Below are 25,879 nucleotides of genomic sequence, written 5' to 3' on the forward strand. Positions count from 1 at the left end.
TTATAAAAAATTGTGAAATGTTAGATATTGGTGAAATAACCTTTTTCCTTTTTGAGATACGTGCGTTTTAGTTATTCTTGTGACAGAATTACGGTATTGAATATTTTTCATATTTTTGTGTTTCACAAATTTAATGGTTTTTCTTTTCAATTGAGCTTGGACTCAGATTCTTCGTCTTTTTAAAATATATTGATTCTAATATATATATAAAAAATTAATATACTTTAAAATATTAAAATAAGTGTATTTTTGGAAAAAGAATACGAGAAAACAAAGGAAGAATCCAAATTCGTTGAATATATGAATGAAAGTAGAAAATTTATGGATTCCAACTCAGCAATGGCTGCCATGGAATCTTTAAATTTTATTAAATTTAAAATTTATCCTTTCAAAGAATAAAAATTAATAGTGGAACATCACTTGAGGAAGTAGTACGTAACATTGATCCACATGATTTGGGTACTTTTGGGGTTAGGTCATTTTCCATGTTACAAATTGGAGGGAATTCATAGCTAGCTATCACATTATGACAGTGAACAAGTTGTAAGTGTTGCCATCACTTCTTTCATTGGACTCTTCTTACCAAATGGAACCAATGATTATCTCCTCATCATTTTTTTTCCAAATGGACCAATTTGATTCCAAAGTCACAATATTAGTATGCAAAATGAATATGCAACTTGGAGAATTGATTTTGTGCTCTTGGGGTTGGAATCTTTGCTAGTGGAGTAACTTGTTTCAGGTTGGGAAATTGGATCAGAGTCACTTCAGATTCCTCAGATTCTGATTTGCTGTGTTTTTGGTGAGTTTAAATTGTATGCTGTGTGTTTGTTATTATTCCTCACATAGTTATTTGTCAATATCAGTTTAAATCTTTAAACACTAAGCTGTTTTAGCTGTCATTTGGTGAATTCAAGTTGTAACTGGCATCTTATTTTCGTATAACTCGTGTATTTATAGTTTTGCAGTCAAGTTGGTGAATTATAAATTACTTGACCACTATGTAGTAATATATATGTTATTGTTTTAAGAGCGTAGTAGTGGAATATATTTACAATAGAGATAAAAATTGAATGTACTTTTCATTGATTTGAATGAAGTAACATTTGAAAAAGAAAAAGGTTAACAGGATTGTCTAATTTGTACACAAATATAGCAAATCCTATTGCCTAAAATCAACACATTAAACATCCCGAAAATTCGTCCCAACTAATTGAAATTAAAAAACAGCAGCTTTTAGCCTCCTTCCCAGCTCCTTCCTGCACATAAAGCATAACATGAATGTCAGATCAGAATAACACCAACCAAATATTTGTGTATATGCCTCAAAGGGAAATTGTTCTTATTTTATGTTGTGCTTACCTCATCAATTGCCTGTCAAAGCCCGATGCAGCCAACATTCCTCTATTCTCTTCGGCCCTTCTCAGGAGATATGGCATAACAGTTTCCACAGGTCCAAATGGCATATACTTGCTCACTTGAAACCCTGCATTGCTCAGACCAAAGGAAAGGGCCTCAGACATGCCATGCAGCTGCGCAAATTCAAGCTTGTGGTTCACCTTTCCAATTCCCAGCTCATGAGCTTTTGCAGCTGCCAGTTTCCCTACACGAACATTAGACACACATTCAATTAGATCATCATTCCATAAATCATTAAACTCAATGGATGATAAATGATGATGTATGTACCTGACTCAACATTGTGAGTTGCAAGAACAACTCCACCTGGGCCATTAGCAATCTTCTCAAGCATGAAAGATGAGCATTCATTGAAGCACTTGTGTGTGTCATCGATGGTGTCGTGAATTGGGGATTGATAACCTAAAGACTCAGCCAATTTTGTTTCGCTTGACATATAAGCACCCCTCACTAATTTGAACCCCATTGGGATTCCCATCTTCTCTGCAGCCTTTGCTGTCAGAAGCATCCTCTCTTTGGCATCCTTCAGGTAGGTCTGAATGGTGCCATATACAATGGCGTTATCATCTTTGTTGTTCAAGATGGCAGAGGAGTAGGTGAAGTAGTCGATAGCAGGTTGAACAGAAGTGTGTTCAGCATCAACCAATAATGGAATGTTGGCTTGTGTACACCTTTCGCAAAGCTCGCGGAATCTTTGAATGGCAAGTTCAAGGTCCCTCTCTTCCTCTGGGGTGAGAGACTCTGGTTTTTGCCTTGTGTGGTACAAAGGGCTTGACTCGGAGAAAATGGGGAAGCAATCTTGCTTCCATGGCAAACTGAAAGAAGGATCCTTGTGCTGCCATCTAAGCAAGTCGCTCATTCTTTCCAGAAGACTCATTGGACATATTGCGGTGATTTTCACGATCACAAAGCTCACCTGTCACATCAAACAAATTCATTGTGTAACTATTACAATCATCATTATACCCCCTCCATCTAAAACCCACCACTCTCCACGTGAAAAGAAAGGAAAAAGCACAAGCAGCCACAGGATTTTCCTGGTCTACTGTGGTACCAAAAGGAAATTGAAAGGAAATCACGATGGTTCTAGACAGTAGCTGTTGTTGGAGGAAAACCAACACTCCGCTCTACCCCATTTCAAGCACCGCGCAACCGTGACACCAGTGAAATCACCAATCTTTGTCCCTCTCCAATAACCTCATATTTAACAGTAGTAGTAGTACTACATGTTGTTCCAGAGCAAAGGTGGGATCCCAATCAAGCCACCGTTTCGATTTCTCATTTCAACAATGCCATTTGGTACATTTGTCAGTCACTCCCAAATCGCACCATTATTCGTTGCCGATCTGCTACATGCAAAAACCCAAGAACAAACAAACAAACAACAGAAGAAAAAACATTGTTCTTAAACACACGCACACCAAAACTTCGTTCCTCCCAATTTTATACAATCTGTCAAAACAATCCATTGCATGAAATTGGTGTAACGAAAATGGTGTGCTTTTTATACGATCAGTCACCAAAACATACTTATGATCTCAAAGTCACACCTGACAATAATCTTCAGCATAAAAAGCTAAAGACCGTGTCAGGTGTTAAATGTATTATATACATATGTTGTACAGAGATTAAAACCATGCAAAACACGGCTTTTATATAAAGATTGATCGAGATCATGGGTATGTATTGATTCTGATTCATATAAATTTTTGTCGTGTGAAAATATTTTGAATGAATAAAGGGAGAAGGGAAGGATAAGAAAAACGAAGAAGGGGTTACCGAAGAAGGGGGAAGAGATCGGCTGACGTCGATGGTGCGGAGAAACCCTCTGAAGTTGCGGTCACAGGCGTCATTGTCGAGGGCGTCCTCGACGCCGTAAACGAGCATGCCACGGAGGCCGGCGTGGTTGAGGGCACGGATCTTGGAAGCGGCGGTGGGGGCGTCTTCTCCGGCGCAGAAGTGGTCGTAGAAGGTGGAGCGTACGGTGGCGAGGATGAGTTCACGGAGGCCAGGCACTTGCACGAGGTTGGATTGCAGGAGCCAGGTGCCAAAGTCGACAAAGGGCTCGATGGCTGTGGCGTGGAGGACGGCGGCGGAGCGGAGGAGCGCGGGGCTGCGAACGTGGGAGAAGAGCTTCTCGACGTCGTGAAAGTTAAGATCAGCGGTGGCGGCTGGGCGGAGGACGGCGGAGGTCGGGGGTGGGAGGCAGGGAGAAGGAGAGAGAGTCGGGGAGAGAGGAGTTGGTGGGGCTTTGAGTGGTTTTGTGGCTGTGTTGTATCGGAGATTCCTTAGGATTCTTGGTGGAATAACACGAGTGGCCATGTAACGTACGACGTTAGCCGGCGGTTGTGTTGGTGTTGGTTGGTGTTGTTCCTCCCTTTCTTTGTTTCCTCTCTCTCTCTCTTTCTTTGGGACCTAAAAACGCTGTGAGATGCAAAATGCTACTTCTGTATCATTCTCTTCTTCCTTCTGCCTTTTATAGCTCTCACCATGCAACGTGCTTCCTTGAAATAGCTCTTTTTCCTGTTTTTTGTAAACATGTGTTCGATTTTTTCATAGTCTGCTTAAGTGACCGCATCTTTAGGTTCTAATATTTGAGACACATTCGGTGCTGACACAGATCCACCTTTGCACCCATCTTAATCCAGCGCACTTCCTATCTCTTCTTTCTCATCACTCGACACGTGTACAAATCTCTTCCGTTCACCGTTATCGTTTTATTACCTACTTTAACCTTTATTATTACCTCATCACTTTTTTCTAATCATTAACTACAACTTTATTTTAAAATTACTTTTTTAATTAATAATATTAATTTCATCAGACTATTGTCTTGCTTATAAGAACAATCATAAATAATATATCTTTTAAATGTATTAGCTTTTCCAAATTTCCTTTTATTAATAAATTATATATCGTGTTAATTTATTTGCATGTATATGTCCTTTTGTGAAGACAGATATCGTATTGATTCATTCACTATCATTTATTTACAAAAATATCTTTTTAACAGTCAGTTTAGTTCATAAAATGTAAATACTCCCCAAACTAAAATTCATTTTTAGTTTTGTTATGATTATCTATATTATTTCCCACTGAATTGGTTCAAGGAACATTTTAATATCACACCATTAAAATGTTGTCAACTGTTTATACATAATTAAAAAAATATACCACTATTTAACGTATTATCTAACTAAATACACACTAATTATAATTCGTATAAAAGGTAATTGTAAAATATTGCTTTTATGACATATATAACTAGCTTCTTACAAGAAAAGTATATGATTTTAATTAATATTTACAGATACCTCATCAACGTTTTATGAATGTTACTTATTATTATACTATTAGAAAAATTCTAAAATCCAGAACAAAAGCTTTAATATTTTTCTTCTCACGCTCTTCTCCTTCGAATACATAATGCACCGTTTTTTTATTGTTATTTTATAACAATTACAAAGAATTCCACAATTTGTCATGTTATTCAACAAAAATATACACAAAATAGAAGTTTTATAAAAAAAAAAATAAAAAATAAAAGGGCAGTCCTCATTTCATTCTATTTTCTTGGTTTAATAATATATTTGAGTATAAACCAAAGGGCCTATCTGAAAGAAGGTAACAATGTTTATGAACAAACATTTCCTAAAAAACTCTAGTTGCTCTTGATTATACATATAAAGAAATTTTCTTCCTTTTGAGTTACCCACTTTTGAATTCACCTTCTGAAAATTTCCCTCCTGACCAATGGAGGAAAAATTTTCTATACAATCCACACATCCATTTCAAAGAAATATGGTCTGCAACAGCAAAAATCATGCAATCTACTAAAATATATAGACAACATTTTCAACTCTCACAATTCTTGCACTATTAGAATACAGATTAAAGATAGCAATGCAAAGCTTCAAACAAATATTTTCTGTGAATCTGTGACTGAGAACCATTATCGAGAAAGTGACCCCCAAAGACAACCCAACTTAATGGTGAGCCAAGGTAAAAAGTCTGTAAGGAAAATTAAGTACGAAAAATCATATGATACATGTACGAAAAATCATATGATACATCTGATGAAGGAGAATGACTACGATTTCGCATCTTTGACATCCAATAAAGAGAGAAAAGAACCTTATATTACAATTCTCCAAAGTTAACAACCAAAAGAATTACCAGGGTCTTCTAACTCTTAAGAACAGTGTAAATGCTATCACTATATTAGCCAATTGACAGTAATGTTTCCAAGCCATGTGAATAATGGGAACTGAGCCAAAGCAATGAAGAGTAAGAGATAGTGGTGCTTGCTTGAATCATAACTCCTGACTTCAGCGAAAAGGACTCTCTTCATTGTTTTAACCAAGAACACTGCCATACATAAGCAGGTCGACAGCATCAGAAAGTAGTAGGAGTAACTCCATATCATTCTTCCACAAACAGCCAAACATAAGCCCGTAAAAGTGTACCCAGCATACGCTATAATGTCCAATAGAGGTGCTTCCCCAGTGCCCAATGAAAGTAAAGCAACTTTAAGCAGTCCAGTTTGCATAAACCAGCCAACCAATCCCTTGATAAATAACCAGTTCAAAGCTTCAGGACTAAACCTGCCAACAAATACAGCATGGTTAAAATACTCTGACAAACTAGAAAGCATGTGGACATGGAACGAATTCAGCACTATAAACCAAACTAAAAGTTCAGTGAAACTTATCAAAATCCATCTATGGAGTTACTAAAATAACAATCAAGAAAATGAAATCAGCAATCTTCATACCATAGAAGATCATTACTTGTCTGATTTCTGATCACATCTTATATGTTTTAGTTTGGAACAGAAGAATATGAAGATAACTTTTGGACTTTAATTTCTTTAAGGAAAGGGACTCATTATTACACCTAGTCAAAAAGGGAGGTGCCACTGTTCAACTCTGATAATAAACAGTATCCTTTTTTTATTTCATAAGGTAAATAATCATTTTGTATTTCCAAGGCACCACCACAAACAAGCACAAATCGTTTTTAAAGAACGGTGACATAGTATATATAAAGGCAAAAATAAGCTCAAGTGGGGACCAGGTAGCTAAATTTGAGTTTGAGGAAAATACATCTAGTCATTTCAGTAATTAAGATTAACGAGACTTATACTTACTTTCCATGTAAACCAAGTGAGATGCCGGCAAGAACAACGTAGGTACCAAATGCCATTAATGGAATGTACAAGTCTGGAGCATTTATGTCATAGATTGGTGGTTTATAGGATAGCCTACCTCCCACGGGTTCAGTAATTCTAGTCCAATGACCCTGAACACAAGAAAAACAGACAAGGGCAAGCGAGAAGATAGAATAAGATAATGAATTGAAAATACAACTAGAAAAATTTGAAAAAAGGTGACATTATTGCTGCTTACCCGGTGCAGGAATGGGAACAAAATAACCTTTAATTTGTTCTTAACATAGTGATCATTCACTTGAAAGTAGTATTGGGGATCAGAGAAATACCGGCTTATCTGTAGTTGAGCAGATAAAAATATTTAAAAAAAATACTTTGAATCCACAACTCCATATAATATCTATAATTTAGCTAATATGCTAACTAAAGATACAAAAATTATCTCAGCTGCATTGGTTTTTCTCCAAAATCAAAGGAACCTGACTTAATTTAAATGTAAGCATTGTTGAAGTGACAACATTTGCCATATATGAAATAGATTCAAAAGTGAATTGCAATAATTCACAACATTTAAATTTACTATAAAAGGATTAAAAAGTAAATGCAAAATATTAAGATGCTAAGTTGTATGGTATAATTATTTTTTATCATCAACAGGCAAGCTTTGTTTCTGATCAGCAGATAAGCATTTGCTCAAATGATATACCAAACAGCTTAGAAACACGGTACTCAATAGGTATATATGTTTTCTAAAAAAAAAGCAGTTTTCCACACACAATTTAGATGCAAGGAAGAAGATGCAAAACAAGAAAGAAACTAAACATACGAAAAGCTAAAATGAGAGACAAACAAGAAATCAGATATAATTTTGTCAACCATGAATTAGCATGTCAAATTACATTATTCAATAAAAAGAATGATAAAACGACGATACGTACATTGCTTTGGACGTACTCAGAACTTGATCCTAATATTTTTTCTCCATATGCACCCAATCCACCTCGAATGAGTCCTGATCCAGCAGCATTAAATGCATTTCCAAACAAATTAGGCTGTGAGCTCGTTGGAGGTTGAGGATGCAGTTGAGGTCCCCCCGGTGGCATCCCAACATTATTATACATTCTACTGCACATAAAAAAGCATACAATCAATCAGAACTTAGACATAACTTTTTTCTAGGTTCTATGGAGATTTAAAAAAAAAAAAAAAAAAAAAAAAACTACAGCTGCCATATCAGCCACTTCAACAATATTTTTAGACTCTCCAGCTTCAATTGTGGTTACATTGGCCACAATTTTGCAGAATGTCATGACACTGCAATCACAACCGCAACTTAAAACCATGATTGGACCTAAGATGAAAGAAAAAAATGGGAATGTGGGGATTGAAGTTAAACCCCACCACATAACCAGAGCCACCTAAAAAGTACTAGATATATAACCACTTGATGCACTAAATCAAATAAGTAAAAAGAAAAAAAAAAATAATGTCTCATGACATGAATAAATCATCTACCTAAAACATAACAAGCCAAAGAGATGCCAATATCCATTCCAGTTCAGATGTAAAGATGACAGTCGGCTAAATCATGGGGGTAACCGTAAACTCACTCTCCCGACCCATCCAAGTTCCCAATTTGTTGATACCAAATTTTATATGTTTTATTAATACAATGCTCCGTGGGGGTTTAAGAAAGAACAACATGAACTTCAAGTTGCTTCAGTAAAATACACAAACACAAATAAGATAGAGAAAATGGGGATTGGTAATACCCGTTTGAAAAATAAAAAAGGGATTTAAATCAGCAGCGCGTTAAGCAATTATGAGCAATGAGATGAGCACAAGAGGAACGGTTCGTTTTGATATGATAGCTTTAAGGTCGAAGAAGCCCAAATAAAGAGAACAAGAATAGTTAGTAAGGAGATATTGGGGGGTGGCACAAATCAGGAACAACCCAATAGCAAAGAGGTATGACAGAATGCAAATTTGTAAGCTTTAGAGCAAACAAAGGCGCAGAGAGAAAGAGGGTGATCTATGATTGAAATGCAAAAAATACAAAATGATAATGAAAAATTTTAAAGGAAAAGAAGAAGGAACCTGAATAGAGAGGGTGCAGAGTCAACAAGAGAAACGCGTTTGGTAGATGAATTGAATAAAGAAGACAGAGAAGAAGATCTGACAGTGAAAGTCTCAAGGAACTGAACCGAATCAATCAAATTCAAAGTTTTTCTACCCTTTTCTACTAATACGCACCGTTTCGGTGCCTCCTTCTCCAATCTTCTCACCCAATATACCAGCAGTGCGTAATAATAGAAAATTGTAAAAATTGAATTATTTTAATAATTGTCTATTGTTAATTTTTTGCTTAAATAAAAGTATTTTTTTAACAGAACAAAAAGTAGTTGAAGAAATAGCTGAAAGTTAATACGTTTTCTTCTTTCTAAACATAGGCAGAGGTAGGACAAATGCAGAAAATAAAATAAATAAGTGAGAATAAATTAGAAATAAAGTGAAAATTAAAGAAATGTAATAAATGGTTTTTAAAAATACTATCACTTATAAATTTTACATGAGACTTTTATAATTGAAATCTTTGTTTCAATTTTAATATTTTATATATAAGAATTCTTGAAAGGATCTTACATAATATTTGAAAATATTATAATTTTAAAAGTAAACGAAAAATCTTAATAAAAATTATATTTTGATTTTGATGACTATTTATATTATTTTAAATTGTTTTCATGCGCTGTAAAAGGAAAAGGCTTTTATCCACGACAAAAATTGAAATATTAATTATTTGCGTACTCCTAAGAGTATTTGGTTTAAAAGAATGGATAAAAATAAAATGAAAAAAATACTTACAAAACCTCTTTTTTATTTTGTTTATTTCCTACCAACAATACGAAGTTAACTTATTTCTCCTTAATTCACTTTATAATTAACAAGTACGTTATTATCGTATGTAACAAGTTAATATATTTCAGATTTCTTGGATAAATTATGCTTTTATAACAATATTTTATTACTTTTTAATTAGGTAAATATTAAAATAATTTTTTATATTTTTTATTTTTAATATAATAAATAATTGTAAGTTTAAAATAAAATTTTTACTTTTATTAATATTTTAAAATATATGTTTAATTTTTAGTGGTTATTGTTAATATTACATTATTTTGTAAATTTAAAATTATATATTAATTTTATTTTTAAAACATATATATAATTATTAAAAATTAATTATATGGAATTTAAATTAAACTAATATAGTTAAAGTTGATATATTGAAAGTGTGATTTTGTAATTATATTATAATATATATATATATATATATATATATATATATATATATATATATATTGATCTTTATTACACTTATTTGACTATTTATTTCCATTAATTTAAACTTTTCTGCATTTTTAAATATTATTTGTAATGTTTTTCATTAATTAGAAATAAGAAATAAATAAAGTGTATATGTGTTTTCTATTGGTGGAAAACTTGTCTGCTACTACATCTCCAAGGAGCATTTGCTCTATGAATAAAATTGCATGTAAAATAAAATATATTATCAATTTTTTCAATCAAATTGTAACACATGAATGCTTATTTTAAGTTATATAAAGTGTATTTAACAAAAAATGATTTATTGGTGAAAATAACATTCACTTGCTATAATTTTATTGTTAAACTTTATTGTAAATTTTAAATAAAAATTATTTATTTTAATTTCATTCTTTTCTTATTGAATTTTTTAACGAGGAAGACAAGATTAAGAGAAAGGAAGATGGACATGGATGGAAAAATACAATTCTTTAAAACTTAAAAAAGTTATTATATAAGCACTATTTTGGAAGTATTAATTTTTAAGAATTTGATTACAAAATTCAAAAAACTAGGAGGATTTTAATAATTTGTTCTATTTAGTAGAGAAAAAAATTGTTAATATGCAACACAACCAGTCATAAAAATATATAAAACTAATCATTAATTTATTTATTTTTAATAAATACTAAAGCACTGGAAAAATGAATTTTTTGGGTGAGTAATAAGCATAAAAAAATTATAAATCTTGAATATCCTTTTCTGCACTCTCATCTTCCATTGATGCAGTGTAGTAACCTTGTTCGTCCAAGCAGGTAATGAACGAACCACCTGAACCAACCATACTTTCACTGTTACTGTGTGTACCACTTGCTTCTTGCTGATGAATTTCTCAGAGAGCTTTCGTAAATTGCGTAAAAATCTACACTTTTTAATGTTTTTACTCTTCTTTGGTAGTTTCCCGAGTTGCAAGAGCTCAAAGTGCAACCCCCAATCTTTAAAACCCTAACTAACAGCATTAGACGATTACTGCATTTAAGCAGTAATCTAACCGATTCTAACAACTCCAAAACATTGAACTATCCGCACTGTACTGGACTTGGATTTTCTTCATGTAACCCTATATGAATTATAATTGTAGTTGGATTATTTCATTCACAATATAAGGTCTTCCTGTTGTAGCTAAAGAATGAGGGGGGTGTAATTCATCGTAATTGACGGGCATTGGTGTTTTTGGTTAAAGGTTTCTAGCCCGCTATCACTTTCAGTATTGCCTGGAAATTCAAAACTACTTGACAGATGCCATATTATGAATTTATTCTGCTGCTTGGAGTTGTGACTCTGTTAGATGCCATTGGGATCTCACTATAACTGGTGATATGACAAAAATGGTGTTGATTGTGTATAAGGAGGGGAAACCCTCGCTTCAAGGGCTAGCTTATGGGATTGAATTAGGGTCAAACTCAAATTTTATGATATTATTGTGTAGTCTTGTAAAGTTCATGCTTGAGATGCATAATCTTTGATGCGAAAATAATGTATATACGTGAGAACCTCAAGAGCTAGTTTTTAGGGTGGAGTCAGGTTGAAACTAAAATTCTAAGATGTTATTTTGGCTACAGAGTGTATATAGATTTCCTGCGGTGCTTATTAACTTTTTACTATTGTTGGAAACTGATGGTCTGTTTCGAAGTGCTGCATTAAAAGTTTAGGTTCATGGTTTTATTGATTTAGGAATAGTGTTTACACTTAGGGAATTGCTTTATTTACTCTTAATTGTACCTAACCCTGAAATGTGTGTGGTTGAAATCTACAGAGTGCTTTCTTACTCGGGCAATTCATCAAATGTCGAGTCTTTAACTGTTATGTTAAAATATTTAATAAGATCATCTACCATGATCTATTCAACTTTGTAATTTTCAATTTGATCTTCTGAAAAATATTGTTCATTTCAAAATGTGAAGTACTTTCTTTTTTCGATGAACTGTTTTAGTAATATGATTACTGAAATTGTACATGCTAATTTTCTCTTGCAAGGAATGAGTCAATTGCAAGGATCTTCTTCACTTAAACGGAAGCGACAAGACTTGGCCTTAGTGTCGGGATCTATGACAGATGGTGAACGTGTACTGTATAATCTCATACATAGCAAGAAAGACATTGGAATCTGGACAGGCGACATGAAACGAGAAACGAACCTACCCGACAGCATAGTGAAGAAATCCTTAAAGTTGCTTCAATCCAAGAATCTGATAAAGGAGGTTGTTAACATTCAAAACAAAGGTAGAAAACACTACATGGCAGCTGAGTTTGAACCTTCCAAGGAAATCACTGGTGGGGATTGGTATACTCAAGGGAGTCTTGATACTTATTTCATAAACCTTGTAAAGGACGTGTGCTTGAAGTACATTTTCAGGCAGAAAGTTGCAACATGCGATGGAATTTTGGAGTGGAGCAGAAAGAGTGGTGTCTTCACGGTAGGAATCACAGCACAGCAAACAGATGAGATTTTGCGAGCTTTGGTTTTGGATGATGAGATTGAAGAAGTGAAGAGCACTGGAATAGGGGATTTTTCATCTGTTCCTGTTGGCAGAATTTGTTACAGATGCAAAAGTAAAGGTGGCATCAGAGGGGAACAAAAACCAGGTGCCATGGCCTTCATTCCATGTGGAGTTTGTCCCCGAATAAACTTCTGTACACCAGATGGCATTATCTCCCCAAGAACTTGTGTCTATTATCAGAAATGGTTGGACTTCTAAAGATTCAAATAACAGTTCATAGGTTAGATCTGACCCTTATATCTTTCACTCCCATCTTGCAGCTGTTGTCTTTGTATTGCAAACTTATGTATCAAAGCTCCTGCATTAAAGTCAAAGCCTTCAGTGAGGGTTAAAAAGTTCTTCTTATAAGCATGTACTGGTTGGAACACTCTTAGACAGTAATCCCAGTTGGAGGTCTTTCTAATTCGAGTAACCCATCTTTACTACAATTTTCTGAACCCATGAAAACCTAAAAGGAACGAAAATTTGATCATTCCCCAAGTAAAGGGTGTGTTTTGTTTTATCCACTATAATTTTTTATCCATCTAGCTGTCTATTTTTATTCGTTAATAGTTGTTACAGAAGGAAATATTTGCTACTATTGTTTGTTATTTCAAGTAATAAGGTGTTCTTTTTTCTTTCTTGTAAGTCTCATAAATTCAAACATTGTGGGGTGTTTGAAATTAGATTATATCGATAATTGACAATTATTATTACAGTACACGATAATCCAGTCAATTTTATTTAGGTAGTTTTGTTGAAAAATGATTAATTATGTTTAGATGCAATAAAAAAAATCAATTTTTACCTGAGAAGAGTATATATTAAACTAGAAGAAAAAAAGTGTTATAAAAATCATAAATTATAATTTTTAAAATCAGAACAACAATCATATTATTAATGTCAATCCATGTGCTTATGGTAAATCATAACAACAATGATGTTACTAAGAAAAATACACACAAACAAGAATTGTAGGACAAGAAAATCCTATTACTTCCATTAATCTGTCCAATTAACGGCAACAAAAAACTTTCACACTTTATCACAGTCGAAAAGACTCTCTTAAAACTAGCTAAGAACGAAGTTCATGTACCTTTGCACATTCAACAGTTATGTGCTTTCTATTTTTAGCACGATGGATCCATTCCAATAGGTTTCTCTCTATTATTGGCTTAACTGTCAATTTCAGAAAGCAAATGAAGCAGAGGTGCCTGTTCTTGAGCCCAAATTTCGCTCACCTAAATGGTGCATGTGGATTACATGTGTTACTTTGAGCCACTATATATACATGCACCCCACAGTTATGAATAACATCTCATATTAAGAAGTGCTTGTGAAATTACCTTCTGCTTTTTCAAGATCAGAATTCAGAACAAGGAAATCAAAAAATGGACAACTCCCAGAACATGAGCCATCAAGCTGGTCAAGCTATGGGACAAGCTAAGGTGAGTTTAGCACTTGTACCGTGTCTTCAATATACTCATTTCCTTACAACATCCTCAATTATAGTGGCATGACAAAAATTAATGTTGTTGATGATTTAGGAGAAGGCAAGTAACATGATGGACAGTGCAAGCAATGCTGCTCAATCTGCCAAAGAATCATGCCAAGGGGTTAGAACATTTGTTTGAACAATTCAGTTTTGTTGACTGTTTATAACAGTATAATCAGAATAAGTCTTTATTCAAAAATAAGGGTGATGAAAAGCAGGTTTGAGATAACCTTTATGTGTGCAGTAAAACTTGTTTTATAAACAGCTTATTTTGTTATTCAAACAACTGAAATTGAAGAAAAAAGCTTTTCAAAACATGGTGTTAGATTCTATAGAATAAACTCAAAACTATGGAGAATTTTGATGAAACTGTGTTATGGTGTTGTAGGCTGGCCAACAGATGCAGGAAAAGGCACAAGGTGCTGCTGATGCTGCCAAAAACGCAGCTGGGGCTAACAAATGAACATAATGGAGATCTCTCCAAGTGGCTATCTTTCTCTTCCAGATTTTGGTTTTTCGATTTTCTGCTTTTTAGCATTTTTTTTTTCCTTTTCAGATGAACAAATAAGATTGTCTGTGTATCAGCCACTTGAATGAAGGCATTTTTGTTTGTAGAATATCATATATTATATAGTTCACAGACAAACATTTTTCAATAAAAGGATGCAGGTTATTGCAATTTCTGTTCCATTTTCTTCTTCAAATTTTGATCTTTTTTTTTATCAGCAGAAAATAAATTAATAAAGAACATAATTATGTTACCTTTAATGGAAATAAACTCATAATGATGTTATTGTATCACACATTATTAAATTGATTAACTTATTGTTGTAATGTAACACTCGACAACATCAACATCTAAAATAATAAAAAAAAACACTTAATTTATAGAAATTCAATATATTTTTTAAACTAAACCTAAAAGAATAATATTATAGAGACTAAAAGAAAAACAAACCTTTTTACAAAAGTGAAAAACAAAAATTAATGTATTTAATCGAGTGAAGTAAACATTAACATATCTATTAAACATATTCAGTTGTTACATTAAAATGGCGTTGATTCCATCTATTGGTTTAAAAAAAAAAGTACTGATATATTTATTTTAATATTATATAGTTTATCATTATTTTTAATCTTATTCAATTACGATAATGTTTAATATCATTATTAAACCTTCATAATAATGAATTAAATATATTTTTTCTTTAACTTGAAAAAATGTTGTTACTATCATACTTCACTGATATAAATTTTGAATATTGAAAATAAATATATTAAAACAGGGCAATGAATTACTTAAAAAGCGCATATAATAAATCAGGTTGAATATGAATTACTGTCGAAATTGAACTATGCATATGTAATTCTTTATGGGGAAATAAATTTAAAAAATAAAAATACTTTATAATCATAAAAAAAATCTAAAATATGTATAAATGACATTTATTTATTATATTTTTTTAAAAATTTCTCAAGCAAACAATTTAAAATTTTTACTCCTCTCTCTATAGAAATAAAATAAATCTTATATTAGAAGAAGATCAATTAATTATTTAGGTTGATTTTAGTACATAACTCTTTTAAACATCTACAAGTTAACCCTTTTCTTTTAATTAAACAAAATTTATAATTTCTTTTATTCTAGTTTCTATAAATAAAATAATATTTATTTTGTTTAATAAATAAATTAAGATTTTTCCAATATTTATAAAAGATTATTTTTTGTATAAATTAAGATTAATTAATGCTTTTCCATTTACATTATGATTTGATTGAGAATAAAGTGAGAAGCATAAAGTGAACATCTGAAAGTGTTTATTGCGTTGTTGTTTCAAAACTTCCATCTTATTCCCCTGTCATCTGCTGATTCTTCTGTCTGGATCGCTGACATTCATTGATCAAGCATTCAAGGTTGTATTTTTAGATGTTATCATCCATTCTGTTCTTCCATATATTGCAATTTCATTTCCCTGCATGTCCACCACGCCAAGTTCATAAATGGGAGATCGATGCAATTGAACTTATTAATGTTTGAAACGTATTGGGATTGCATCCAAGTTTCCCATTCGAACACTGAACACAAAATTGAAACAAAGTTCCAATTTTGTTTCTGGGTTTTCCTTTCTTCTTTCTCGTTGTCTCTGGTTTTTTTCCTGTTTTTCTATAGCAGATCACAAAGTTTGTTCTTACCCTTTTGAGAGGAAGAAGAGTTATGGTTGAATGTTATTGGTTGAGCCTTTGCAAGTTATGAACACAGATTACTGAAAAATAAAATGTTTGTGTACATGGCACTTACTACGGTGGCAGGGATTTGGCAGGTATCATTGGAGTGATTTGTTAATTGCTGTTTAACACTACTATTTATAATCTGAGGGAAGCAAAGCAAGGAAAATAGGAGCAGAATGAGCAGTCCACAGGTGCCAAAGAAAAGAGTGGCATTTGTGTTGATTGATGGGTTGGCTGATGTGTCATTGCCAAGGCTTGGATTGAAGACTCCTCTTGAGGCAGCAAAAGTACCCAATTTGGATGCCATAGCATCTGCTGGAGTTAATGGACTAATGGACCCTGTTGAGGTTGGCTTAGCTTGTGGAAGTGACACTGCTCATCTTTCCTTGTTGGGTTATGATCCCAGGGTTTACTATCGCGGTCGAGGAGCATTCGAATCCATGGGGGCAGGATTGGCCATGTCACCTGGTGATATTGCATTTAAGGTTGGTTAAGAACCCTATTTTCACCATTTTCTAAGCTTATTTTTGTATCGAGCTATTATACATTATTTCATACCACAGAAACTATCACCTTCCTGGATGATTTAGATAGCGGATTTTGAAAGATTGATGCAAATTTTGAGATTAAACCAGATTAGATATTTTTCTGAAATTTTAGCAAATATTGAACAGTTCTTTTCTTATTTGTTGTCATGGTTAGCACAGATAGTAACACTCTTAGGTGCCATATCAATGTTTTGTCTTCTGTCCTTGCTTTCCTGGATGCGATGACTTCAGAACAACTTCTCATTTGATAAATTCTGTTAAGGATTCCATATTTAGTTCTAAGATTTAAACCATGTATATGTTAACTGCTCTCTGTTGTAGAAAAAAGAAAAAAGGATTAAAAATTTGAGATTTCTGCAGGAAGATTATTAGCCCTTTCTGTTGATCTCAAATTAGGGAGAACTTAAGGATAGTTACTTTTGGCGAATAATTTTGCATTCAATCACTATTCTCATTTCTTCATTCAATTTGGGTTTTCTGTCTAATCTCTATTTCTCTGTGATTTATGTGTGAGATGGTTAGATGTTGTGGTTTCTTTTTTAATTAAAAAGTTAATCATTGTTTCTTTTGGAATATAATGGTGCGTCCAGCAGTCCTCTAAATTCTTTGGAAATATAGGAAGCCTAACTTTTCGTACTGACATGCTAGATCAAAATCTATAGTACTTTTGGTACACGGTGGTACTTCATGTCTTTTCAAAGTTAATGTAGGAGAGAGTTTTAGTCTAAACTTTTGCAGCTCTATCGAAATGCTTTACCAAACAAAGTTGGTTGGCATCAGTATTCTTATCAAGTTTCTAAAATTACTGATAAATTTGTTAAATAGATTGTGCTTTCTTTCTGTTTAATGTTGAAGTTGTTAATTCTTAACCTTGTCTAAAAGTGAGTATGTTTTGCACTGTTCCTGTTAATCACTCATAAAACATTTTCCTGCAGTCAAACTTTGCTACTCTTGATGAGAAAACTGGAATAGTCACCAGTAGGAGAGCTGACAGGCACTTTGAAGAAGAAGGCCCCATACTTTGTGCTGCCCTGGATGGATTGAAGCTTCCATCTTTCCCTCAATATGAAGTCAGAGTCAGGTGAAGATGCCTAAGGTTGCTATAGCATTTAATGGTTAATTGTTAATGTAGGTTACCGCTTATCACGAATAATATCAAGTTTTCAAGGGTTAATTGTTGCGCTTTATTTTATTTTTCTTGAAGTTTTCTTCCAAAATTTAAAAATTTCAAGAAAAATTGACTACTAAATTTTTACTAGTTTGGGAACTCAAGGTTTTTGCATAGTTAAATCAATGATTCTTATCTACCAAAAGAATTAACAGTTCTTTATTTGTGATGGCTATTCCTCTATTAGGTATGCAACAGAACATAGATGTGGAGTAGTTGTTAAAGGACCAAATTTGAGTGGAAATATATCAGGAACGGACCCATTAAAGGACAACCGTTTACTTTTGAAAGCAGAACCTTTAGATGATTCTCATGAAGCAAGGAATACTGCTGCTGTTGTTAATGAATTGTCCAAGGAAATAACAAAAATTCTGGTTTCTCATCCTGTGAACGCAAAACGTGTTGCAGAAGGGAAGAACATAGCAAATGTAGTCCTTTTAAGAGGTTGTGGCATTCGAATTGAGGTCTGTTCTTTCAGTTAATTTCATAGTTGATTCATTTATCTTTCAAGCATTAAAGTGATGCATAAGAAAAGCCCATCAAACATGTGGCAATCATTAAACAATTATTAGAAATAAAATAAATAGCAATAGATTTGTATCTTTTGCAGTTGAGTTTCCTTGGAATTTATTTTCGTAGTATTGTCTTTTCAGTCTTTAAATATTGTTGACTTTTTATGAAGGAGGCAATTGTGATCTTTTTTTGAGTTTAGCCACAAAAGTGATTTTTCTGTGACCTCAGTACTGTCTTCTATTTTTTGAATTTGCAACATTCTTCACTATTACTTGGATAAGAAGTTAAATAACAGTTGGTCTGTTGATTATATCCTGTCTGAGACAATAAGCAGGAACTGTAATATGATGAGCTTCAATCCAGGTTATAGATGGTAATGTGTGTCCATGTGTATGCATTGATCACTTTAAATCATATATCACAGGTTACACCATTTTTAGATAAACATGGTCTGTGGCCATGCATGGTGGCTCCGACGAAAATAATTGCTGGCCTGGGCTTATCACTCGGAATTGATATTCTAGATGCTCCTGGAGCAACTGGTGACTATCGAACTTTACTAACATCAAAAGCATCGGCAATAGCTAAGGCACTCTCGGCTCCTTTGCAGTCCTGCCCCAAAGTGTTTGTACCTGGAGAGGATGACTTTAAAGCAGGTCGCTCTGATGGCTATGATTTTGGATTTCTTCATATCAAGGTCATAAATTTACTGCTTTTGTTCTTGTTATCTGCTTTTACTTTTCAGCAATTTTCCTCCAGAATCCCACTTTATATGTGGGGAGTTTTGTACCATCTTTTTGCTGCAATGCAGAAATTAAGTGTTAATTGTAATTGAATCTCAAGCTTAATGTAAACGATATGATGCATATTGTTTAGTGCATGCTATACTATTGAAGAACGAAGACTAAAAATATCAAAAGATGATGTTGAATACAGGAAAATTTAACTGGAAATAATACAAATACTAATCAATACAACATCAGAGTTAAATCTTCCATCTTTTGCTATTGCTGCTTCATTTCTGCATATTCTTGTACTGTTCTAGACTATTTTTACTCCTACCCTTTTGGATTATGCGACGAGACTTTGTGTGGTGCTGTAGGCAATAGATGATGCTGGCCACGACAAGGCGAGCATGCTCAAGGTAAAAGCATTAGAAGCTGTCGATACTGCAGTGGGGCAGCTGGCAAGGCTTCTCTGGGAAGCAGAATCATCTGGAGAATATCAGTTTTACCTTTGTGTCACAGGAGATCACTCTACTCCAGTAGAATATGGTGATCATAGTTTTGAATCAGTTCCATTCGCCATGTGTCTACTGAAAGACTTTGTTGGTGCTATTGGGGAATCAACTGTTCTGAAAACTTCTCTTGATCCATTTCCCATTCCCAGTGTCAAGTCTGGTGAAGAATTGCTTCATGATTTGGACACAAAGGAGGGAAGAGACAAATGTTGTGAAGCTTACAGTGGTGATTCAGTTTATGAGCTAAATGAAGTTGCAGCTGCAAGAGGGTGTCTGGGACGATTTCCTGGGGGAGAAATGATGGGAATTATAAAGAAATTCATTAGCTTAGATGAGAAAGCTGCTTAACCATGAAGTTATGAGCATCATGTTCCATCACTGACATCTAGTAACTTTTATCTTATGTAGAATAAGAACTTTTGTTCTAAAAACCAATGTAAACTCATCATAAATAAATTTTCCTTTGTTGCTTTTGTTCATGCTGGAGACACATGAACTCAAGAAACCTGAGCCTTGTTGAATTGGAAGTAAGAATTAGAGGTTTACCTGGATGATGTTCATCTTTTTATTTCTGATTTTTAAAATTAAATGGCAAAATTATTATATTAAACATAACACTCGTACAACTATAGACAATGTAACTCGTACTTTTATTCATTTATATTTATTTTCTATTATTTTAATAATTGTATTTCATTCCTTTAGGAACTGACTAATATGGAGTAAGGAAATATATATATAGACAGAGAGATATGTAGATAAGTGACTCATAAAAATATATATATTTGGCTAGATACATAAATGATTTAGTTTGAAATAATTTCTTATTCTGTAATTATTTTATACTGTAAAATATTATATTATTATCTGGTTTTGTCCATAAATCACAAACCTACCAACAAAATTAAAAATTTATTACAAAGGGTAAGTTTTAATAATTTTTAGCCACATTTGCATTTACTATATTATTGGGTGACATGTTTTTCTTTTCCTTTAATTAAAATTTGTCTGATAACATTTTAAATACAACGAACAAAACAAAACATGATTGCAATATATTTTTGCTAAGGTTAGTAATCTTTTTAATGTATACGTTAATTACTTTAGTTATAACTATAAAATTGATCTAGTGGTAAAACGTTAAAAAAGATATGAGAGGATTATACTTTAAACTTTTCCTCTTAATATTTGGAAGATATAAAGTTAGTTTGAAAGGTTTCGAAAAAAGAAGACTGAGGTTGTGAATCCAATCCATTCCACTAGAAAAACTAACAACTAATAAAAAAAAAATCATTTGAATTAAGAGTTTTTATTTAAATATCACTGTCACATCATATATATATATATATATATATATATATATATATATATAACGAGAATCATGTATGACTTATAAATTTTGATACATTTGAGTAATTTGCTTCTGATTTTAGCATAATATGCAAAAGTATTTATTCAAATGTGAAGCTATTACATCACTTATTGATGAGGATCATCATCATCGAATAAAGATATATAATATACATTATACGTGTTAAAATAAGTTTAGTGCTTTTTAATCAGAATTGAATGTTAATATATTTCATATATTTCGTTTATTTCAGATCCAAGTCACTGTCTAAGGCTAATGTATTGCAAATATGATGAGTAATATGTTTAGTGTTTTTATTTATCATACTTAGTGTTGTTATATTTCACTTCCACTCCTATTGTCTGATATAAATATGTTGCAGATACGACGAATATGAAGAACTTATATTTGTCAACACATTTAGTTTACTTTTATTCAAATACTTTAGATAGTGTATATACATTGGTACTTTGTGTTAAAATGTACCATTTAGTTATTTATGTTAAACTTATTTATTGTATTACAAGTTTTGGGTTGGTGCCAAAATCAATTGTTTGTTTTAAAAGTTTTAAACTTGTTATGTTGATTAAGATATGAATAGACATAAAATGTATTTTTTATTTTGGTTATTGAATTAATGGACATAATTTTCTTTATATTTTTTTTTTCTCAATTTGAAAGTTAGACTAATGTGAAGTAAATCTGTTATTAAGGGAGGAATTGACGTTGAAAAATATCCTTTTGCACATTAAACCAACGTAAAATGATCATTTGTCATATGCCTAACATAAATTTAGTCCTTTTTATGATATTTGTATTTACCTTAGTTCTAAAAAAAAAGAGAGGCTATTTTGTAATAATTTATGTATTTTTCTTTCACTTTATGTTTTTAAAACGTAGCTTGCGTTGTTAATCGACTAGTTAATGAAGGTGTTAGATTGTTGGAAAAGTATTGGTTCTACACTTAAAAGTCATGAATATGTAAGTAATATGAACAAATGGATTGAATTAAAAAAACACGATTGAGAAAGAAAAATAGAAAATCGATGAAGAGATTCAAGAACAAATTACCTAGGAGAAAGAATATCAAGAGGAGACTTTGGTTTGGTATATAACTATAGTCAAAGATATTTCTGAAACATAATTTAGCTTTTCTGTGAGATAAATGAAAATCATACAAAATGAAATGGAAAAAACTGTTTTGAATTTGATTGAGATGTTAGCATAATTTAATCTAGATATGTGGAAGAGTATCATCCATGATGACCAAGGCAACAACAGGTTGATAGAAGATGCTGCTGCTACAAATCAGACGGCTTTAATCCAGAGAACACCGTCTAGGTATATTTTTACTCTTAAACTATTACTGTTTTTTTTTTTCCTTTGAATCATTTTCCTGTAAACTTTTAGCAGGAAAAATAGACTACCAAAATATTTTTTGTAACTCTTGCAGGTGTTAAGAGATTGATCGGTGGGAAATACAGTGGCCCTCTCTTCTTCAAAAAGATATAATGTTGTAGCCATTTAAGGTTGCTGCTGGTTTTAATGACAAATCCATGATTTCTGTCAAGTACAAGGGTCAGGAGAAGAACCTTTGTGCCGAAGAAGTATCATCCATGGTCCTTCTCAAAGATGCTGAACATTGCAGAGGCATACTTGTATATTTCAGTGATCCTCAGCGCAAAACCATCATTGATGCTGGTGCTATTATCTGCCTCAATGTTGATTGGAGGTTAAAAAGTTACTTTACCATTGAATCAGGGCTTGTTTTGTGCATTGATAAAATAAAACTATCATAATTTAGAATGAAGTGGATAAACTCCTCATATGCTTATATAACAAAAGTCCGTCTAATGTTTGGAGCAAAATATTATATTTTATAACTGTAAACAACAAAACTAATTTATATTCAACAAATTTAGTAAAATTCTAAAATTTTTCTTTTGAAGACTAAAGTTATCGAACTGAAATAACATTAAAACATTATAATAAAACACTAGTATATCAGTTTTTCAAATATTTTGGCCATAAAAAAATGTTGTAACCATACATGCACCAAAAATTTAAAATATTTGCATACAAACAAAACTCCAAAAAAACTAATGAATGAAATAATATTCTCTTCCAAACTTAATCCTTTCTAATTTTGTATATTAAACTACTGATACTTAACCTTAAGCCCCTAAGCTTGGTGTCTCACTGTATTAAAAGAAATTTCCAGGGGAGATGATCATTCTTTCCCATCAGATTTCTGCTTGGTCCCAGGCAATGTCTAAATAGAAAAGAATGAGTTAACAACATTATAGGAAAAAATTAAATTCATAGTGAAAGTAGATAACACACTAAATATTTTGAACAAGTATGTGTTTGAATGTACTACTACTACAACGCTTGCATAGAGTGGCTTGAATTTATAACAATACGGACATAAAGATAACTTTGATGAATGGTCAAACAGATCTAACAAGTTGAAGTTAAAATTAATGATGGCTATGTCTCAATAAAAAGACAAGGTATTTCAGATGGTATAGGTTTTAATCGAGCTCTAGCTCCTTATGCGTTAAATATAAACTAGGCATTCAAAATTCAACCAATGAAAAAACAAATAGCTTACAAGCATTGTCATATTAATAACTTGACACTGAATAAAGAGGGTACTAGTCACTAAAGGCCACGAAAAAGTTGGATTAAAAACTTACAAGATTAGGCTTATAGATATTGTGAACAACAGAAGCACCAGCAAGAAGAGAGAAGACAACAACCACACAGGACCAAGCCAGTGAAGGAGTCCCTGTCGGTTGTCTTCCGCCACCAAATTTTCTATTCATCCTCACAAAATATTTCTGACCACGCGTGTCACCAAAGCCTGGATCACGCGAGACCTTCAGATATTCAGACACATAAATTGGCAATCGAAAAACCTGACATTATGGTTAAAATATAAGCAGAAAGTGGGCTAGGATTATAGGATATCCACAAAAAAACCGAAATTAATTGCACATACTCTAAGTTAACTTAAGAAACCCCAAAAACAAAAGAGACTTGGGCAACTGATTACCGGCAAATACTTAACATAGAAAAGGACTTGTATCCCAAATTGCAAGACAGATATAAATGTATGCCAACAGAGTATATCCCAAATTAAGGTAAATACATGCTGTACACATACCCACTATTACATCCTACATTCACATATAGATCCTACATTTCTCAGACAAGTACGAGGATGTTGTTAGAAGAATAAGTTGATGAGACATGCACCATGAGTCATAATAGTTCGTTGTTAGAAAGTTAGGGAACACTTAAAATTTTGCAAATATCCAACCAAAGAAAGGGTCCACAAGCAAAGCACTATTACATTTCCTTTTCGGTATCTCTTCATTCAATTTTGGGAGAGGGAGATTTCATACACTTCATAACGGTTCTTGATGTAACCATTAAAGCCAGTCAAAATTGTTATTTTCTTCAAAATAAAATCCATTTCATAAACAACACCCTGATCGATCAATTGAGAAAGGCCTGGATTGAGTTTTCTTAAAAAAAATAAAAATAGTGAAACATCAGACAAACCACAAGTCTAACAATAGTCCGTCTCACATTCACAGAAGAAGTCAGATAATAAAAGGAAAAACAAAAATGTCTCACACCCAGTGGAAGAAATCGAAATCCAACAACATCCCGACTGAAATCCCGCTACCCAACATCCAATAAAGGGAGAACAAAGAATGTCCCAATGGAATTGAGCAAGAAAACAAAACTGAAAGCTGAAATGGTAAAACGGAAAAGAAAGAAACAGATTCAAGCAAGCGAGAAAGAAAAGAATCGAGGGTTAGAAACTGACCTTGGGAGTTGGCGAGGGTGATGGAAGGCAGAGAGCGAGAGAGAGAGAGAGAGGGAGAATACAGAGCTAGTGATGAAAGGAAAGAGATTGGTATCACGAAAAATTCGAAACTTGCATTCAGTAAAAGAAGTATAAGATGCAATATCAACCGTTGATTTCTCGTTTTAAATCAAACAAAGATTTCCACCGTGCTTTTCTTTTAGTTTTTTGCTCTTCTATTCTTGTTACTGTCTTTTCTCTTCTCAAAATTTTTTGCGCTTTTTTTCTATCACGCATTTTGGGTTTTTTTTTTTATCAAAATTCCTCACATGGGCGGTGTATCGACCTGTACACATAGGTCGCAAATCAAACTCAATTGTATTTTTTAAAAATTATATCAAACTAAAAATTAGTTTGGTTAAATTAAACTACACTAAAAAATAGATGAGAAGAACTTTATTTAACTAAATTATATTAAATTACAATATATATTAAATTGAACTATTAATTATACTAATTTTATAGGCTGAATTAAAATACTAATAATATTAATTTCAAACTAAATTATAGTAATTTTAACTAAGAATTATACTAATTATACAATGCCAAGAATTTCATAAAACTAAAGAATCAGAGTGTACATTCAACTTATGTTTTTGGATGCTATCAAGAAATGTAATTCTTGTAAAGGTCCAAAAAAAATGTTATATTTTACATTGAAAAGAAAATGGGGATAAAAATTTAAGGGTGTTTCATCCTACACCTCCAAGACTTCATCATGCACCTCTAACTTTTTCAAAAAATTTACTTTTAACCTTAATAAATATCTATTTTACTTTTCACTTTCTATTTAAAGTAATCTTACATTTTTACCTTTGCATCTTTTTAACAAAATTTTTATAACTTTATATTTTATTTATAACTTTATAATTATTTAATTTAATTTAAAAACCAAATATTATTTATTATTTTTTTGTATTTTAATAATTAATAAAATATAATTTTTTTTCCTTTAAATTAAATTATTATTAAATTTTAAATAGAAAATAAAATTTAAGA

General features: G+C 32.4%; 5 protein-coding genes across 10 annotated transcripts; 3 read left to right on the top strand and 2 right to left on the bottom strand.

The window, feature by feature from the left end:
* Positions 1-1,057: 1,057 nt before the first annotated feature.
* On the bottom strand, positions 1,058-3,981 carry LOC106759377 (proline dehydrogenase 2, mitochondrial). Its single transcript, XM_014642527.2, has 4 exons — positions 3,199-3,981; positions 1,690-2,335; positions 1,363-1,603; positions 1,058-1,259 (listed from the first exon to the last, which is right to left on the bottom strand). Exons 1-4 carry the CDS (start codon positions 3,739-3,741, stop codon positions 1,220-1,222), a joined length of 1,470 nt encoding a protein of 489 aa, XP_014498013.1. The 5' UTR covers positions 3,742-3,981; the 3' UTR covers positions 1,058-1,219.
* A 1,362-nt stretch (positions 3,982-5,343) lies between these two features.
* LOC106758151 (protein YIF1B) lies at positions 5,344-8,833 on the bottom strand. 4 transcript variants are annotated; one of them, XM_014641089.2, is made up of 5 exons: positions 8,687-8,833; positions 7,528-7,711; positions 6,828-6,926; positions 6,569-6,720; positions 5,344-6,023 (listed from the first exon to the last, which is right to left on the bottom strand). In XM_014641089.2, the coding sequence occupies exons 2-5, from the start codon at positions 7,708-7,710 to the stop codon at positions 5,636-5,638; spliced, it is 822 nt and encodes a 273-aa protein (XP_014496575.1). In that variant the 5' UTR covers position 7,711; positions 8,687-8,833; the 3' UTR covers positions 5,344-5,635. The 4 variants fall into 4 exon arrangements, with proteins under 4 accessions (XP_014496575.1, XP_014496572.1, XP_014496574.1 ...); XM_014641086.2 differs by having other exon boundaries at positions 7,528-7,714; positions 8,687-8,831; XM_014641088.2 differs by lacking the exon at positions 8,687-8,833 and adding an exon at positions 8,362-8,637 and having other exon boundaries at positions 7,528-7,714.
* Positions 8,834-10,631: 1,798 nt separating this feature from the next.
* On the top strand, positions 10,632-12,880 carry LOC106758972 (probable DNA-directed RNA polymerase III subunit rpc6). 2 transcript variants are annotated; one of them, XM_014641987.2, is made up of 2 exons: positions 10,632-10,731; positions 11,954-12,880. In XM_014641987.2, the coding sequence occupies exon 2, from the start codon at positions 11,956-11,958 to the stop codon at positions 12,673-12,675; it is 720 nt and encodes a 239-aa protein (XP_014497473.1). In that variant the 5' UTR covers positions 10,632-10,731; positions 11,954-11,955; the 3' UTR covers positions 12,676-12,880. The 2 variants fall into 2 exon arrangements, with proteins under 2 accessions (XP_014497473.1, XP_022635781.1); XM_022780060.1 differs by having other exon boundaries at positions 10,718-10,830.
* A 488-nt stretch (positions 12,881-13,368) lies between these two features.
* LOC106759091 (stress-induced protein KIN2) lies at positions 13,369-14,476 on the top strand. Its single transcript, XM_014642102.2, has 3 exons — positions 13,369-13,904; positions 14,004-14,072; positions 14,340-14,476. Exons 1-3 carry the CDS (start codon positions 13,848-13,850, stop codon positions 14,412-14,414), a joined length of 201 nt encoding a protein of 66 aa, XP_014497588.1. The 5' UTR covers positions 13,369-13,847; the 3' UTR covers positions 14,415-14,476.
* Positions 14,477-15,736: 1,260 nt separating this feature from the next.
* LOC106758040 (probable 2,3-bisphosphoglycerate-independent phosphoglycerate mutase) lies at positions 15,737-20,203 on the top strand. 2 transcript variants are annotated; one of them, XM_014640936.2, is made up of 6 exons: positions 15,737-15,865; positions 16,262-16,665; positions 17,664-17,809; positions 18,084-18,360; positions 18,834-19,106; positions 19,512-20,203. In XM_014640936.2, the coding sequence occupies exons 2-6, from the start codon at positions 16,357-16,359 to the stop codon at positions 19,995-19,997; spliced, it is 1,491 nt and encodes a 496-aa protein (XP_014496422.1). In that variant the 5' UTR covers positions 15,737-15,865; positions 16,262-16,356; the 3' UTR covers positions 19,998-20,203. The 2 variants fall into 2 exon arrangements, with proteins under 2 accessions (XP_014496422.1, XP_014496421.1); XM_014640935.2 differs by having other exon boundaries at positions 16,273-16,665.
* Positions 20,204-25,879: the final 5,676 nt, after the last annotated feature.

Source organism: Vigna radiata, chromosome 4 (assembly GCF_000741045.1).
Source record: "Vigna radiata var. radiata cultivar VC1973A chromosome 4, Vradiata_ver6, whole genome shotgun sequence".
NCBI classification, from domain to species: domain Eukaryota; kingdom Viridiplantae; phylum Streptophyta; class Magnoliopsida; order Fabales; family Fabaceae; genus Vigna; species Vigna radiata.